Here is a 19,026-nt window from a genome sequence, read left to right on the forward strand (position 1 = left end):
ATTTCATAAAATTGAGAGGCAATTATACAATTACTAAGCAGTTATTAAGAATGCAGTATTTTTAACATCCACCAACTACATTCGAATATATTAAAAAAATTTCAATATATTAAAAAAAATTTCCTTAGTGAAGTAAGCAGGAAATTGCCGATGAAAAAATAAAACAATATTTGCCATCTAGAAAACAATACATTAATAATTATACCAATAATTGTGTATATAAAGAAAGACTAATAATTATGCTAATAACTGTGTATATAAAAATAATTATACTAATAATTGTGTATATAAAGAAAGACTAATAATTAAGCTAATAATTGTGTATAAAAAGAAAGGCTAATAATTATACTAATAACTGTGTTTATAAAGACTAATAATTATGCTAATAACTGTGTATATAAAGATAATTATACTAATAATTGTGTATATAAAGAAAGACTAATAATTACGCTAATAATTGTGTATACAAAGAAAGACTAATAATTTTATGCTAATAATTGTGTATACAAAGAAAAGCTAATAATTACGCTAATAATTGTGTACATAAAGAAAGACTAATAATTATGCTAATAAACGTGTACATAAAGAAAGACTAATAATTATGCTGATAATTGTGTATATAAAGAAAGACTAATAATTATACTAATAATCGTGTACATAAAGAAAGACTAATAATTATGCTAATAATTGCGTATGCAAAGAAAGATTAATAATTATGCTGATAATTGTGTACATAAAGAAGACTAATAATTACGCTAATAATTGTGTATGCAAAGAAAGACGAATAATTACGCTAATAATTGTGTATATAAAAAAGACTAATAATTACGCTAATAATTGTGTATATAAAAAAGACTAATAATTACGCTAATAATCGTGTATATAAAACAAGACTAATAATTACGCTAATAATTGTGTATATAAAGAAAGACTAATAATTATACTAATAAATGTGCATATAGACTAATACTTACGCTAATGATTGCGTATATAAAGAAAGACATTTGCGCTGCTACCAATTCATATTTTTATATCAGTTCTCAAAGAAAAAGTTCGGTTTATCAAAAATTTTAGTAGAAAGGATACGTAGCGCTAATATTTAATTGCGATAACAGCAAACAATTATCATCAAAACTTTAGAAGTTCAGACTGGGTATCAATACTTTCTTCATTACGCAGGGTCTCAGAAGCCAAATTTCATATTATTCGCCTTATCTTATTTGTTCTTCTTTGCTATTTTTCTATTTACTTTTATTATTTAATTTTGCTTTACTTTTTCCGTACTCTAACGACGAAACCCTTTGGTTTGTGGATAACAATAATTAATAATAACAATATTAAAAATGATTATATTATTATTATTATTATTATTATTATTATTATTATTATTATTATTATTCAGAAGATGAACCCTATTCATATGGAACAAGCCCACCATAGGGGCTACTGACTTGAATTTCAAGCTCCCAAAGAATATGGTATTCATTAGAAAGAAGAAAAAGTTATTTATTATTATTATTATTATTATTATTATTATTATTATTATTATTATTATTATTATTATTATATTATATTATAGCAATACACCAAAGAAGTACATATTCTTCTGATAAACAAATCTGATTAAGACTCTTACCTGTAGCCAACGTTTCGATATGAATAGTATCGATAAATATATGATAAATATATGATAAATATTATACATCTCTAAATCCGAATATAAAATTTAAAAAACCGACTGCAATATTCGACTCGCCGACATTCTGCAGTATGATGCATAAGCTTCAAAATCGACTCTTTCATAATAGTCGACGGCTTGAGACACATCGACAGAACGAGCATTAAATGTGAAACAAACATTCTTTTCGTTAAGAAAATAATAATGTATTCTATTCTGTTCGTCGATCTTCCTCGGTATCGCCATATTGTTGAGGAATAAGATCAAATTAAATTAAAATAAATATAAAATTATCTGTTGGTCAGGTAGTTTTGAGGAATAAGATCAAATTATTAAAATAAAATAAAATGATTTGTGGTCAAAGATCACATACGGAAATATCTACGGGATTTCCTCTCCAGGTTTGAGTGCCACTCGGTAATTCTGCTGGTCATGACTATAATAATAATAATAATAATAATAATAATAATAATATCCTTTATTTCAGCTCAGGACCATATATATGGAATATAAAATGTACAGACAATACAATATACACAACTTAGATACACGAGATAATCGGCAATATCCACACAGTTGCTGAAATAGAAAAAATAATATTCTCAATAATGGCAATGACAGTACTAATATCGAGAATAATAGTACTTCATTGTAATTTACGATGAAGCCATAGTCATGACTAGGTCAAGAATGTCATCAATTTTTATATAAAACAAAGAAAAAAAAACCTTCAATATATGATCAAGGATTCTGGCCATTTTTCTCTTGTAATAAAACGAACACATATCTCCCCGTATCTTAACCCCGTAGGGGATAGTGCCGTCAGTGTATCTCGTGCGGAGCACTGTAGGCATTACGTAATGTTCTTCGCAGCGTGCCTTCTGCTCCTAGCCGCAACCCTCTTTCGTTCCTTTTACTGTACCTCCTTTCATATTCTCTTCCTTCCATCTTACTTTCCAGCCTCTCCCAACAATTGATTCATAGTGCAGCTGCAAGGTTTTCCTCCTGTTACGCCTTTCAAACTTTTACTGTCAATTTCCGTTTCAGGGCTGAATGACCTCATAGGTCCCAGTGCTTGGCCTTTGGCCTAAGTTCTATATTCAATTCAATCCTTGTATCTGAATCATTTACTTACATTTTCATAGATTTATTTACTGATTTAATTTTTTTCTTTGTTCCATATGAATAGGGTTCATCTTCTGAATAATGATAATAAAAATAATAATAATAATAATAATTAGAAGAAAATTACCTTGTAATTAACTCAAGTGTACATTATATATATATATATATATATATATATATATATATATATATATATATATATATATATATATATATATATATATATATATATATATATATATAAGAAATACTCTTTATACAGGACACCCATCCACACAGACAATCCAACCCAAGTAACGATTCCCGGGAATGCTGAAAATCTCCCCCTGAATGGGGACGTTGTGTGGGGGGAAGTGGAGATTCCCCCTCACTAGAGACCTTCCCCTGAAGGCCAATTCCAATTACTTTATTATATTCCTTTAGGGAAAAATTGCTCGACTGCTAGGGAGGATCTGGGGACGGGGGGAATTCAGGGAGGAGGGGAGGGGATGGGAATGGGAATGGGAATCCGCGCGCGATTTTCTTTTTCTGGTTTTTTTCCGGATCGAGGATTACAGCGTTGACGGAGACTTAATCCGTTTCCATCTTTTGATGGCTTGATTAATATTCCCTGGGCTGTCTCCCCCCCCCTCTCTCTCCCTCTCCCTCTGTCTGCCCTACTCGCGCGAAAAAATGTCTGTTGGGGGAGGAAGGGGAGGATGGAGGATGAGGGGAGGGGAATATCTAGGTGCGTGATTTATATACCTGTTCCTGGAAAGCTGTGACCTCCATTGAGGATTGTGCTTATTTATTTTTCTTTATTTTGATTCAGAGGCCACTTTAAACGGGTGGCAGATGTTAAGTGCTCCTCTGATATGTGTGTATATATATATATATATATATATATATATATATATATATATATATATATATATATATATATATATATATATATATATATATATATATATACACACACAAAGGTTCCCCATCAGTCGGACAATTTTCCCTTAGGTAAAATAAAATTAAATTGGCCTCCCGGGAAACAACATTAACACACGCAAAAAAAAAAAAAAAATGAACTTGGTTAAGAGAATCTATATCCAGTATATAATATCTCACCCGCATGAACTGTACATCGAAGTGGTACAGCGAATTGCAACGGATTATTCCAGCGTCTGGGAATTAACCTACAAGCACGGTAGTAGTGTTCCCACAGGGGTCGGTATACCCCCCCCGCCGTATATCCTTCCCGTCACCCCAAAGTCGCTTAGAGACGAACTTACCAGAAAACCATGACATAAGAGTAAATAAAGCTTCCCACGTTCTCTCCTCTCTCTCTGTTGTGATGTGTTTTAGAAATAATTCTCTCTCTCTCTCTCTCTCTCTCTCTCTGGGATGACGCACTCGACGGGTTTCAAGTGTGAGCACTTGAGCACTCAGCCGTTACGTTCGGCATTCCGTAAAATGATGGCTCGGCAGCAATAGGCCTTAATCGCATTAAACTTATTCTTTTTTTCTTTTCTACTAGTTAACGGCGTATTCGTTTAAATAATGAGCAATTATTCGACTTTGTTCTAAATAGCTGGAACACACTTCCGTTGCAAACGCGTGTACATATATATATATATATATATATATATATATATATATATATATATATATATATATATATATATATATATATATATATATATATATATATATATATATATATATATCTTTTTCTATATATATATATATATATATATATATATATATATATATATATATATATATATATATATATATATATATATATATATATATATATATATATATATATATATATATGAACAAAGTCGAATATATAATTGATAATTCAAACGAATACGCCGTTTATATATATATATATATATATATATATATATATATATATATATATATATAATCAGTAAGCTATAAACGTCCTTTATATCCAATTCGCTCTACCTCGAATTAGTATATTTTCATATATGTTACCGAAGGGAATTTTTAGTTGAGTTCTTGTCCTTCGCTGGTTCGAGCCCACGGGAAGACGAACTTATTATCAACTAAAAATTCCTTCGGTAACATATATATAAAAATATATTCATTCCGAGGTATAATTGATATTGTAGCTTACTGATTGTATATGAATCACGGTGATGTGATAAAAGTCACAGTATATATATATATATATATATATATATATATATATATATATATATATATATATATATATATATATATAAATATATATATATATATATATATATATATATATATATATATATATATATATATATATATATATAATAATGATGATTCTGTTTACAAATTAAAATAAAAACATTAAGCATTATGCACACAATTTTATACAAATAACATTACCGTCGACTGACAAAAAAAAATTAACAAGGAATAAAGGAACAACACAACAAAAAAATTACAAACTAAAAATAAAAATAAAATCAATAATAATTAAAGGAAACCCCAAAATCAGTATATTTTGGTTTACCTCGTCTTCAAGTGACCGTATCGACCTCTCGAAGAAATCCCACAGGAAACTCCAAATCCTTTAAATCCTAAAAAGAAAGGAATCGACTATTTTCAATTACCGAAAGGCGATTTGACAGCAGATCACCTTTCGGGAGATCTTCCGCGGATTATCGGAGGATGAGTGCGCGGAAACGCGGAATTTTTCTTTTTTTTTTTTTTCCAGCGAGGACGGAATTTTTCCTTTTATTTTTTTTTCCGCGAGGACGGAATTTTTTTTTTTTCCGCGAGGACGGAATTTTTTTTTTTCCGCGAGAACGGAGTTTTTCTTTTTTTCCGCGAAGGACGGAATTTTTCTTTTCCTTTTTCCGCGACGGATTTTTTTTTTTTTTCCGCGAGGACGGAACTGTCGAGAAATCTCTTTACTTGACTCGAGGTGCGAGAGAGAGAGAGAGAGAGAGAGAGAGAGAGAGAGAGAGAGAGAGAGAGAGAGAGAGAGAGAGAGAGAGAGAGAGAGATTCTTCGTTTAAACAAAGAGCCCGTGCGACGTGGAGAGAGAATCCTTAGCCGAGATCTTCGTCTAAACAAAGAGCCCGTGCTGGCATAAGGCCTCTTTTAAAATCTCACAAACAACAACAACAATAAAGTGAGGTTAAGAAACTCCAAAGGTCTTCAAGAGACTTCCTCTAATTTCTGGTAAATTAATTTCATATTCATCTATTTATTTAATTAATTTAATTTACTTTTTTTCTTTTTTAATGAGTGATATCTCCTTTCTGTATTCCTTTACCTTCCATTACTTCTCTCTGATGAGCGCCATAATATCCTTTGGAAGCTTGAATTTCAAGTCAGTGGCCCCTGTGGTGGGCTTGTTTTAAATTTCAAGTCAGTGGCCCCCCTGTGGTGGGCTTGTTTTAAATTTCAAGTCAGTGGGGCCCCTGTGGTGGGCTTGCTCCATTTGAATAGGGTTCATCTTCTGAATAATAATAATAATAATAATAATAATAATAATAATAATAATAATATTAATAATAATTATAATTATTAATAAAAATATTAACAAAAATCTTTTACTGTCTTCGTTAACGCAAATAACCAACACAAAGACACTGGAAGGATATACGCAGCTTTCATATACTGTGAAAATGAAGATTGCGTAGATCTTACGCCTTATCTTGTCTCTGTTAGTTGGGTCGAGTCCAGGGGTCCACATCAAACCTCTTAGCCCTTCTGACACTTTACCACAAGCCAGCTAGATTCAAACCAAATATCTGCCACATGGCTTGAGATTAGAAGATGACACATTTTGAAGATGAATGTCGTACATACAATAGATACGGTAAGAAAGTGGGAGAATATATAAAGAAAAACGATTAATATCAAAGCAATGAGGAAGTGGGGATATGTAAAGAAATACGATTACTACCAAAAGAAAATATTAACAAAGACGCGTGCAAACTACGCAGTTTAATAACACGTAAGAAATAAGCAGAAATGAATAAAGATAAAAGACGCTCAAGAAAAAAATATATTGATAATAAAAATAAAAGTAATAATTCAACGATGTGTAAAATTATAATACCGATAACCATATAGCGAACGACCAACATTTTGCAACGGAATATTTTTTCTTTTATTAGAAAATCGGTTAGTTCACCAAAACTATTCTACTGATTCCCAGCAAAACCATTTCAGGAATCTAGGAATATTTTATCAAAATGGCCAAAGTTTTTTTTAATTTTTTTATAGTAGATATGGAATATATATATATATATATATATATATATATATATATATATATATATATATATATATATATATATATATATATATATATATATATATATATATATATATATATAAAAAACTCAATTTTAGGTAGCTTTTTCAGACACCTGGTATGACAGAGAACTTGAAATTTTAGGACATTCCAGTGATATCCCCAAAAGCTTGAAAGTATATTTAGGAGGGGCGATGAAAAAGTTAGGACACGCACAGAATAGGATTTCAGTTTTAGGACATGCGCTCTCTCCGACATTTGAAACCAGCCGTACACGAGACCTCAGAAATTTTATGACATGCAAATGAAGTTTTGAGGATGCGTTTAAATTCTAAGACATGCTATGGTGTCTTTTCGGAATATAAAAGGAGGTATGTACCAGGTAATCAATTCCCGAAATATGAGAATGGTTACTGCAAAGCAGACATTAATTTTAAGGCAAGCAAATTAATTTTTGAAGTATATTTGAATTTTAAGACATGCAAATGTCTTCGAAATATAAAAAGTAAGTATGTACTGGGCAAGGAAATGCTCATTACAAAATAAGACATAAAATTTTAGGACATGATGCGGCAAAATTCTTTCCAAAACATTAAAGTAGGAATTAAAGACACACATTTCCATTTTAGGACATTCAAACACACACACACACACACACACACACACTCCATAACCTGGCTGCAGCCGACGAGGCTCATGTCTTAACGGCAGGACATCAAAAAATGTCGTCTTACGGAATCTGAACTTAATATGGTAGAACCGCCATGAATTCAAGACATGAAAAAGTTCTTAGCTTAGGTTGAAAGAAGAATATTTTAAAATTTTTTGCAAAATTTTGTTTCATTCTAGCGGTGCCAACTTACTGAAGAGGGCTGAATGACGAGTGAAAATGCATACTGTAGATTATAGACGCAAATCGACGATGATGGTGATGAATATATAGAATTTAGGCCAAAGGCCAAGCACTGGGACCTATGAGGTCATTCAGCGCTGAAACGGAAACTGACAGTAATTTAAAAATGTTTGAAAGGTGTAACAGGAGGAAAACCTCAAAGCAGTTGCACTATGAATCAACTGTTAGGAGAGGGTTGAGGAAAGTAAGGCGGAAGAAAGAGAATATGAAAAGGAGGTAGCCTACAGTAAAAGAACCTTAAGTAATGCCTACAGTGCACCGCATGAGGTGCACTGACGGCACTAACCCCCTACGGAGTACAGACGCATAGCAGATAGCGCTACCAATACTCTGTAGCCAGAGAACGGATGCAGAAGGCGTTTGAATATATTTTAAGTCAGCCACATTTTGAACGATTATAAAATGCATTCTTAATGACCAGGCCGATGAGAGTCACATTTCTCTGTTTACCGTTTTTATCTTATTTTTATTCATTATTTATCGCATTTCTTAATTCCTTCTCGCCACCAGTTAATTATCTCCCCTGTAATTCTTTTTCCGTAATAGGCGGCTTTCACGTTTGCCCACTGGGCTCGTAGTAGGCCTATTTTTCATTCTTCACCAGGGGCACAGCTCGGCTAACGATAATTCTTTTTTAATCTCTTCGTTAGATCTGACTTCATAGCAGTATAGAAAAAGACATGAAAAATCTAAGTAGATGATGAAATACGACTTTCAGAGACACTCAGTAAACCACACAATTGTGGTAGTTATTCCAGAGGTCAAGCCCCCCCCCAAATCCAGGGAAGTGGGGGGGGGGGGGCAAAGCTCAGCGCCTATGGCTGGAATTGTAACTAGCCTCTTGGCCAGGCAAGTCTCAAGCAAAACTACTGTAAGTTACTGTAGGCCTTTAAATGATGGTTATCCAATACTTAACTCTTGATCAAATCGAAGAATTATCTCAAAGAAATTCAAATTTAATTGTAAGGTTTCTCGACAGACTGGAACCAGGTATAAGCCTATTTATGCTGTACCAAAGCACTGGACGGCTGTACTTTTTTTTTCTTTTTTAGGCCTAAACTGGTAACTAAATTTTGAGGACGAGAATGGCATAGCGTAATGTTTACAAAATTAAATAATAAGTAATTATTATAATTTTATTATTATTAATATGACGAACCCTATTCATATGGAACAATCCCACCACAGGGCCCCACTGACTTGAAATTCAAGTTCCAAAAGCATCTGATGTTCATTCAAAAGTAACAGAAAGAGGTCAATTATTAGAAAAACAGATGAATCAACAAAGTAATAAATAAATAAAAATATATGTAATATATCAAAATATAAGTTGATGTATTAGGGTAGCAATGCATTGCAACTTCGCTTGAACTTCTGAAGTTCCGATTCCACGAGATTCTCTGGGAGGCAGTTCCACAGTCCATGCTTCTAAGTAGTATTACAAAACGGTGTACATTTACCGTCAGGTACACGTGAGGCAAAATCGAAAAAATAAAGGGAAAATTAAATCAATTACGAAAGATGTCCTGCATCTGATGTAGCCTTGAAGATTCCGGTGTTTAAAAAAATAAATACTCACAGTAGCACGAGTCTTGAAATGGAGAAACAAATCACCAGTTATGTATAGGTACATTTAAAAATAAATCTCTACAGATAGCTTTCGGGAATCTGCTCGATTCCTCTTGAGACTGAAAAGGGGAATCGAACGGATTCCCGAAAGCTCTCTGTAGAGGTTTATTTTGGAATAGGTGCTACTTTGGCTTGTTACTAAACATGGCGGAATCTCAATGAGACGCCGTGTTTAGTCCTAGACCCTGGGTGATCAAATATTATATACACCCATTTCTATACTGTGTGGTCGATATATTATATTAATAAACGATAACGTTGATCACCGAGGGGCTAGTACTAAACACGGCGTCCCATTGGGCTTCCGCCATATTTAGAACTGGCGCCTCGGAGCTGACACGTATAGATAGCACCTTGGAATATATGTGCCAATACATATCTGTAGATTTCTCTCCGCTCCGGTGTTTGTTCGAATCCCCGACGACCTCAGATTAAAATACCCACAATACCCATCTGTGGGGGGAAGGCATGAGAGGCTTCGGTTAATCCCATGCAAGGTCAAATTATCTGACCTGTCATCCTACTGAGACCGTCTCCGGACGCCCTTTCCCCCCTTGACCAATCATTCCCCCTCACCGACGCGTCGGGCAGGTAGACTATAGAATAGATTATAGAAATGAAATCGAATATGGAGTTTAGGCCAAAGGCCGAGCCCTGGGACCTATGAGGTCATTCAGCCCTGGAAAGGAAACTGAGAGTAGGTAGGTTTGTAAGGTGTAACAGGAGGACAACCTCGCAGTTGCACTCTGAAATAATTGTTAGGAGAGGGTGGACAGCAAGATGGAAGAAAGAGAATATGAATGGAGGTACAGTAAAAGGAACGAAAGAGGTTGCAGCTAGGGGCCGAAGGGGCGCTGCAAAGAACCTTTAGTAATGCCTACAGTGCACCCCGTAAGGTGCACTGACGGCACTTCCCCCCTGCGGGGAGACTAGAATATAGAATTTAGGCCAAAGGCCAAGCGCTGTGACCTATGAGGTCATTCAGCGCTGGAAGGGAAGTTGACATAATGAAGGTCTGAAAGGTGTACCAGGAGGAAAACCTCAGTACAATGATAAATTATCGTCAGTATCATTTGTAATTGTGAAGCGTTATTATGCCTCTTTACTTTCTGCTACTGTGAAATACTGCGGAAATTATTATTATTATTATTATTATTATTATTATTATTATTATTATTATTATTATTATTATTATTATTACTGAGAGTTGCCGTACACTCACCCTTTTCGGTAAACTGTATCTGAATTCTGTATCTACATATGATCTCTTGATGAAAAATAAGCTCATGCTATTATTATTATTATTATTATTATTATTATTATTATTATTATTATATTAGCAAAACATGCAAATTGGGAAAAAACCGAAATCCTTCATTCTGGAGAAAAAAAAATTGCAAACTGAGAAGACGTGAAATAAAAAACACAAATCCTTCATTCTAGAAAAAATTGCAAACCGGGAATACGTGAAATAAAAAAAAAAATCCTTCATTCTGAAAAAAAAAAAAAAAAAAAAAAAAATGCAAACCGAGATGACGATATCACGTTGGGAAATAAAAAAAAAAAAAGAACGGATGAAAGCAAGAAAATTAATCACTTCTGCATCAAGAGATAAATGTATCTCAGTTGGTCGACCTTATAATGACGACAGTAGTAATGAACACAGACCAGTTCAAAAATGCTGGCGTTAAATCATTATGCAAGAAAATATGTATATGTTCTCAGTATCTTGGGAAATTTAACATTAACGTAATTCTCAGCATTTAGGGAAATTTAACATTGACGATATTCTTAGCATATAGGGAATTTTATTAGCATAATTCTCAGCATTTAGGAAATTTAACATTAACGAAATTCTCGTCATTTAGGGAAATTTATTAACACAATTCTCAGCACTTTGGGAAATATAACGTTAACGAAATTCTCAGTATTTAGGTAAATTTAACATCAACAAAATTCTCAGCATTTAGGGTAATTTATTGACACAATTCTCAGCATTTATGGAAATTTATCAACAAAATTCTCAGCATTTGGGGAAATTTAACATTAATGCAGTTCTCAGCATTGAGGGAATTTTAATAAATGAAATTCTCGGCATTTATGGAAATTTACGCTACCATTAACGAAATACTCAACATTTAGGGAAATTTACTAACGAAATTCTCAGCATTTAGGGTAATCTATTGACAATTCTCAGCATTTAGGGAAATTTATATAACAAAATTCTCAGCATTTAAGGAATTTTAACATTAACGGAATTCCCAGCATTTAGGTAAATTTAACAATAAGGGAATTATCAGCTTATAGGGAAATTTAACATTAACGAAATATTCAACATTTGGAGAATTTTAACATTAACGAAATTCTCAGCATTTAGGGAAACTTATTAACGAAATTCTCAGCATTTATGGAAATTTTGCTTGAACGAAATTCTCAGCATTTATGGAAATTTAACGTGAATGGAATTCTCAGCATTTAGGGAATTTCTGCACGAACGAAATTCTCAGCATTAAGCGAAATTTAACATTAACGAAATTCTCAACATTTATGGAAATTCAACATTAACGAAATTCTCAGCATTTAGGGAAATTTAACATTGACAAAATTCTCAGCATTTAGGGAAATTCAACATTAACGAAATTCTCAGCATTTATGGAAATTTAACATTAACGAAATTCTCAGCATTTAGGGAAATTTTTTAACAAAATTCTCAGCATTTAGGGAAATTTAACATTAACGAAATTCTCAGCATTTAGGGAAATTTTACACATTTCTCAGGATTTAGGGGAATTTATCAATAACGAGATTCTTAGCATTTAGGAAAATTTGACATTATCGAATTTCTCAGCATGTATGCAAATTTAACATTAACGAAATTCTCAGCATTTAGGGAAATCTAACATTAACGAAATTCTCAGCATGTACGGAAATTTAACATTAACGAAATTCTCAGCATGTAGAGAAATTTAACATTAACGAAATTCTCAACATTTAAGGAAATTTATCATTAACGAAATTAACAGCATTACATTAACTTACCTCGATTAGAAACATGTAGTTTATGTACAGTATATACAATATATATATAATTATATATATATACACATATATAATTATATGTAATTTTCAATTTTTATCAAAGGGTGATTTGCTCGCAAATATAGCACGGTAACAAACATATAATTTCGCCATGCAAGGAAATTAGTATACAAAAATTTAAGCACGTAATATCCGCCCGTGGGACATTCTCTCCCATGCTTTCTCCCCCTCCCCTACCGCACCCCCCGGCTCCTGATTAGGCCCTCGAGGGGAACGGAGGGTGGGAAATCTCCCCCGCCGATTTTGTATTTAAACAGGAAACAGTTTTATTTTATTCGCAGCGAACGATCCCGCGTAAACAAGCGAACTACAAATCACGGTTGTTTGCGGGATTTCAAAGGGGGTGTTTTGAGTTATTATTATTATTATTACTATTTCTCTAAATGAAACCTATTCACACGGAACAAGCCCACCAAAGGGGCCACTGACTTGAAATTCAAGCTTCCAAAGAATGTTGGTTTCAACCTCCCACCGCAGATCCCACACTGCAGCGGTAACTGATCATGGTACAGGGCCATTTTTCATCGCCCTGGGGGGGACGCGAACCCCCGACATCTGAGCGGGATGTCACGACGCTAGCCACCACACCAGCGGACCAGTAAGTGGCAAGGAAACAAAACTATTATTATTATTATTATTATTATTATTATCTAATAACTGATCTCCGTTTCCGTATTTCCCATTACCTTCCGTTACGTCTTTCGAATGGACACCTTAATATTCTTTGGAAGCCTGAATTTCAAGTCAATGGCCCCTGTGGTGGGCTTGTTCCATATGGATAGGGTTCATCTTCTTGATAATAATAATAAAAATATTATCATTATTATGGGTAGTATGTAGAGTACGGGGGGTCACGAATTACTTGGGGGGGTCCAGGGAGGGGGGCGAAGCTCCCCCGGCCAGGTTAGGACACTGCGTCCAAGGTAAGGTTCGGTAAAGGCAAGTCTGGTTAGGATATATTCTCTCTGAAATGCCTTCTACAGAAATATCTACAGTAGGCCCACTGTAGCCCTGACCCCCTACTCTGCATTTGCTCTATTATTATTATTATTATTCTAAGACAATTTCGAACCCTAGATGTTAAGAGAAATTAGACAGAATAAATATAAAATGCGAAGACTTATTAATGCAGCACGCAGACTGTTCAGCAAAGATACGAACGCTTAAAGAGATCTCGGGGAAGGAATTCCAGATACGTCTATTAAAATAAACACGATAATTACGAAGCAGACGAACAGGTTAATATTAAAGATTTATACGACCGACAAAATAAATAAACCCTTCAAGCTGGGACGCAGGAGGTCCTCCAAATTTAATCTTGGAGATGACAATAATGATGATAATTAAGAGATAGTCGGAGGTCCTCCAAATATTATCTTGAAGATGATAATGATAATAATGACAATAAAAATGTAGTCGGGTCAATAATCTTGGAGATGATAAAGAAAAAATAATCGGAGGTACTAAAATAATCATGATGATATTATTAAAAAATAATCGGAGGGCCTCCAATAATCCAGATGATGATAATTAAAAAAATAATCGGAGTGATGATATTATGATAATCTGGGAGTTGATGATAACGATAATAATGACAATATAAAAAATAATTGGAAGTCCTCCAAATATTATCTTGGAGTTGATGATAATGATAGCAATGAAATAAGACAATAAAGTAACAATCGGAGGTCCTCCAAATATAATCTTGGAGATGATAATGATAATGGTGATGATAATAAACAACAGAACAAAGAAATTTAAATGGTCAGGCTTAACTCCCTTCCCGTCACTCGCGCGAAAGCACACAAGCACACTATAAAAAAAATAGTTTTACCGTAACTAAGCGTAGCTTAGGCCGAGGCTATTTTTACTTGAACAATTACAAAATAATTCCCATGAGTTATATCTGCATACCCATTAATGCATCGCATCAATTCAAATTGCAACATAAACCACGGTTTTGTTATTCTTTAGGTAAATACTCTAATACTGCGAAAAAAAGTTGCGTGCATGGAAAAAAAAATCCGCTGGAAGAACGTAGCCTACGCTGCAATGACGGAGAAAAAAATGTGTAATATTCTATGTCTATAACGGTAAAGATACATAAATACAGTCTTATTTCATATATAGCAGCAGCAAAGCTACTGATATAAAAATATAGAAATCATTTACTCACACAAATATGTATAAATATTTATAGGTATAAATATAATTAATACACATACTGTATATATATATATTAATATATATATATATATATATATATATATATATATATATATATATATATATATATATATATATATATATATATATATATATATATATATATATATATATATATATACATATATATACACAACACAAAGCTAGTGATACATTTTAATACAGTGTCATTTAAAATATGAGTCAAGTTAATCATGCACAATAGTCTCATTATTCTTATATAGTGCACCACCCACTCACACTATACCAGGACAGATTAACAGACAGGAACAGACAAAATCGAATTCTGTACAGAAACTCAAACCCTTACCGAGGAGATCGTAATGTGACCGAGGGAGCGCCGGAAACGGCGCCGGGGGCAGGCGGGGTCCTCCTGCGGAAGTCCTGGGGGCCAAGAGGCTCTCTATGGTGAACACGGACGACGGCGCCCTCGACGCCGGGGGCAGCATGCCGCCCTCTGTGGCCTCCCCGGAGGCCAGGCACCTCAGCTGTTCCGAGGCCGAGGCGTAGCTCTTGAGAGGGTCGGGGAACTGCAAGGGCATCTTCAGGTGGTCGGAGGCCGCGGCGGCGCCCCCGGCGCCGTAGGCCTTGAGGTGCTCGTGGCCCAGGTATAGTCTCATGTGCTCGGGCATCAGGTACTTGAGGTGCTCGGAGGTCAGGTAGTGCTTCAGGTGGTCGCTGGACGCCAGGTATTGCTTGAGGGGGTCGCTGGCGCCCATGTACTGCGTCAGGTGGTGGAGGTAAGACGGGTAGGGGTAGTGGGGCAGCGGTGCCAAGCAGGGTAGCGGGGAGGAGGAGGAGGTGAGGTGGTCGGAGACCGACACAGACACGGCCGCGGGCAGCGGCAGGCCAGCAGGCGGAGCCAGCGGAGGGAGAGTGGACGACACCGGAGACGATCCCGAAGACCTCACGCTCCCTGTCTCCACCATCTTGCCACCAGCAGTCGCCACTTTGCAACTCTTCGGGAGGACGACGCCCGGGGCTCACGACAAAGCCAAGCGGTTCAGACGGAGCTCGTCGAAGGAGGAGGAGGGATTCCCTTCAGGAAGGAGAGGAAGTTCACTGAAAAAAGTACGTGCGGCGTCCTTGGGGAACTCACAACAACAACCGTCCACAGAAACTGTCGTCGTCGTCTCTAGTCTCAATTCCACATCGAAAACGCACTGAGAGTTGCTCTCGCGCCTCGGCGTCAGTCACCTGCGTCGCACGACTGGCGAGTGAGTGAGCAATTCATCTCTCATCACTCACCATAAATCAGTTTTGAATACTTAAGCTCCTCCCATGGCCGTCCGTGACCGCTGATAAGCCGCGGAATCGTCTCAGCCACGCCCCTCTGCCAACGAGCGGCGCTCATTCGTTCAGCGGGATTTGCGCTGGCCAATGGGCGGCCGCCGCAGCGGGGGTGGGGAGGGGGAATCACGGGCGTTCCCGGGAGTTCTCTCGCCGTTAAGGGATTTCGACTATGGCTATCAGATCTCTTCTATCCATTTGAGTCGCATCGAATGAAATTTAAGAAACTTAAGACGCCGGAAGGAAGTCGACGGGAGAGGGTGATTGATCTGTAGCACGAAAATATGAACAGTTAATTCCGTTCACCCGTCAGTCACTCATTTAAAAAAAAAATTAGACTTATTGCACGTTCACTAGAAGCAACAGGCGAGACTGACTGGCTAACTGGCTGACTGATGACTGGATGGGTGTTGAAATTGGGATATTGGGAAGTTAATCTATCTCAATATGCTGGAGTTACTGACAGCTTTGTATCCTCGATCTCCCCTCCGTTCTCTCTCTCTCTCTCTCTCTTTCTCTCTCTCTCTCTCTCTCTCCCCTTTTCTCACACCGCCTGTCAACGTCAGCGATGCTTAAAAAGTTGGGGAAAATGAGTCAAAGACTTTTCCATTGCTTAATTAGGCGTTAAATCATTTAACATTTTACAAATGCGCATTAAATTAGCTGATTACAGAAAAGCGTTAATTACAGCGGGGGGAATAATATTCCTGAAGTTATATACTGCTATATACGTAATTGGATTTTCATTCGTGTCCTGACATTTAGAATAATCTCATTCCAGGTGAAAGAGCGCTGACGAAGACCGATTGATTGATCGTGACGATTCAGCTGGCGTCACGCAACTCCTACGTGATTGCTATTTGGTGATAATTATCTCCTCAGTAGGTGTTAAAAAATATAAAGGAAGATATTGTGACATGCTATCTGCTAATAAATAAGTTTTTCATAGATTTATGATGTCTTATATGCATATGAATGATGTATTTAGGTATCTGTTAATAAATAGTTTGGAAAAAAATTTTACGGTCTATATTTTAACATATATTAGCGTTGACTGGTAACAGGGAAGTACAACGGTCTATCGTTTTTTTAAGCGTTACGATCAATCTTTTCTGCTTCATTCGTCTTTTTTATTTTATTTTATTTTATTTATTTATTTGTTTGTTTCCCGTAGGCCTGAAAATGATTGGAGCATTAACTGGTCTGTTCCATGAGCTTTGATAAAAGTGTAACATTAAGCAATGATACAAAAATAACCACATCATAAAAATTAATATACTTCCTCAAGAATGACAGAACCTGACTACTGTAGATTAGAATCATTTCAAAGATATATTTACTTAAGAATGTTTATTTGACAAAATCCCAGAGCTTACCCAAGCAAAGGCGTTTCACGAATATGCTCATGAAAATATCGCCTTCGAGAATAGGGGAACATAATAACATTCTTGAACAAACTTACCAAAGAATTTTATTTAATGAGAGCAGGTTACCAAAGAGCATTTAGCAGGCTACAGAAACATTTCATAGAATACGCCTACATAAGAAGTGTCTCATAATACTTAATACCACGTAGGCAATCGTCTATGTACTGTTGAGATTGACAGTCTTCAGAATATTATTATTTGAACTTAAGACATTCCTAGGCAGTTTTAGTGGAATATTCTATTTTTTTTTACTAAATATTTCTTATTTTCAAAAAATAATTTACAATGTCAACTTGTCCCACGGCTGGTCCATATTTATCAATATGCAATATAGTACGGAACTCCCGTAGGGAGGTAGTGCCGTCAGTGCACCTCATGCGGTGCACTGTAGGCATTACTTAAGGTTCTTTGCAGCGTGCCTTCGGCCCCTAACTGCAACCTCTTTCGTTCCTTTTACTGTACCTCCTTTCGTATTCTCTTTCTTTCATCTTACTTTCCACCCTCTCCTATAACAATTGATTCATAGTGCAACTGCTTTGAGGTATTCCTCCTGTTACACCTTTCAAACCTTTTCAGCGCTGAATGACCTCATAGGTCCCAATGCTTGGCCTTTGGCCTAAATTCTTTATTCAATTTAGTTCAGTTCAATGTACAGTACGTAACGTTCCTAGGGCCGGGACTTGCTGTCTCGACCACCTATATCGGTTGGATCTTACCGTCTCAACTTTTAACATTCCGTCTTTTTTTTTTTTTTTTTTTTTGTGCTACGGGTACATTAGTAACCTAACAATTTAACAAGACCTCTGATAACACAATATTACCTGTTAATTCCATTTACCCGTAAATCACTTATTAAAAAAAAGATGCTCAAATCATCTTATATCTGATTGAATTATATTTTATTCAATCAGATATTAAATTACATAAGCGTCTTTTACAGTGAAAATAAAAAATTAAACTCAGGGGAAAAACCAGTATAACATCAAAACACCTAATCAGAACATAAATAGGCTAATACAAAAACGAGTACCGCGCACTAACACCTTTTGAAGTACCGCTCACGCATATGATCAGTCAAGATAGAATTGAACTGAGTATAGAATTTAGGCCAAAGGCCAAGCACTGAGACCTATGGGGTCATTCAGCGCTGAAACGGAAATTGACAGTAAAAAGGTTTGAAAGGCGTAACAGGAGGAAAACCTCAAAGCAGTTGCACTATGAATCAGTTGTCAGGAGAGGGTGGAAAGTGAAATGGAAGAGAGAATATGAAAGGAGGTACAGTAAAAGGAACGTAAGAGGTTGCAGCTAGGGGCCGAAGGCACGTTGCAAAGAAATTTAAGTAATGCCTGCAGGATCAGTCAAGATATCTCACGGCGATGATATG

General features: G+C 35.6%; 1 protein-coding gene across 1 annotated transcript in view; it reads right to left on the reverse strand.

Annotated features, from left to right (window-relative positions):
* The window catches only part of LOC136828267 (uncharacterized), a 41,546-nt gene extending 25,411 nt beyond the window's left edge, over positions 1 to 16,135 (reverse strand). Inside the window, exon 1 of the mRNA XM_067086127.1 lies at positions 15,236 to 16,135. Coding sequence (XP_066942228.1) covers positions 15,236 to 15,854 — 619 coding nt within the window. The 5' untranslated portion in view covers positions 15,855 to 16,135. The remainder of the gene's footprint in view (positions 1 to 15,235) is intronic.
* Between the last annotated feature and the right edge of the window lie 2,891 nt (positions 16,136 to 19,026).

Source organism: Macrobrachium rosenbergii, chromosome 42 (genome assembly GCF_040412425.1).
Source record: "Macrobrachium rosenbergii isolate ZJJX-2024 chromosome 42, ASM4041242v1, whole genome shotgun sequence".
Taxonomy (NCBI): domain Eukaryota; kingdom Metazoa; phylum Arthropoda; class Malacostraca; order Decapoda; family Palaemonidae; genus Macrobrachium; species Macrobrachium rosenbergii.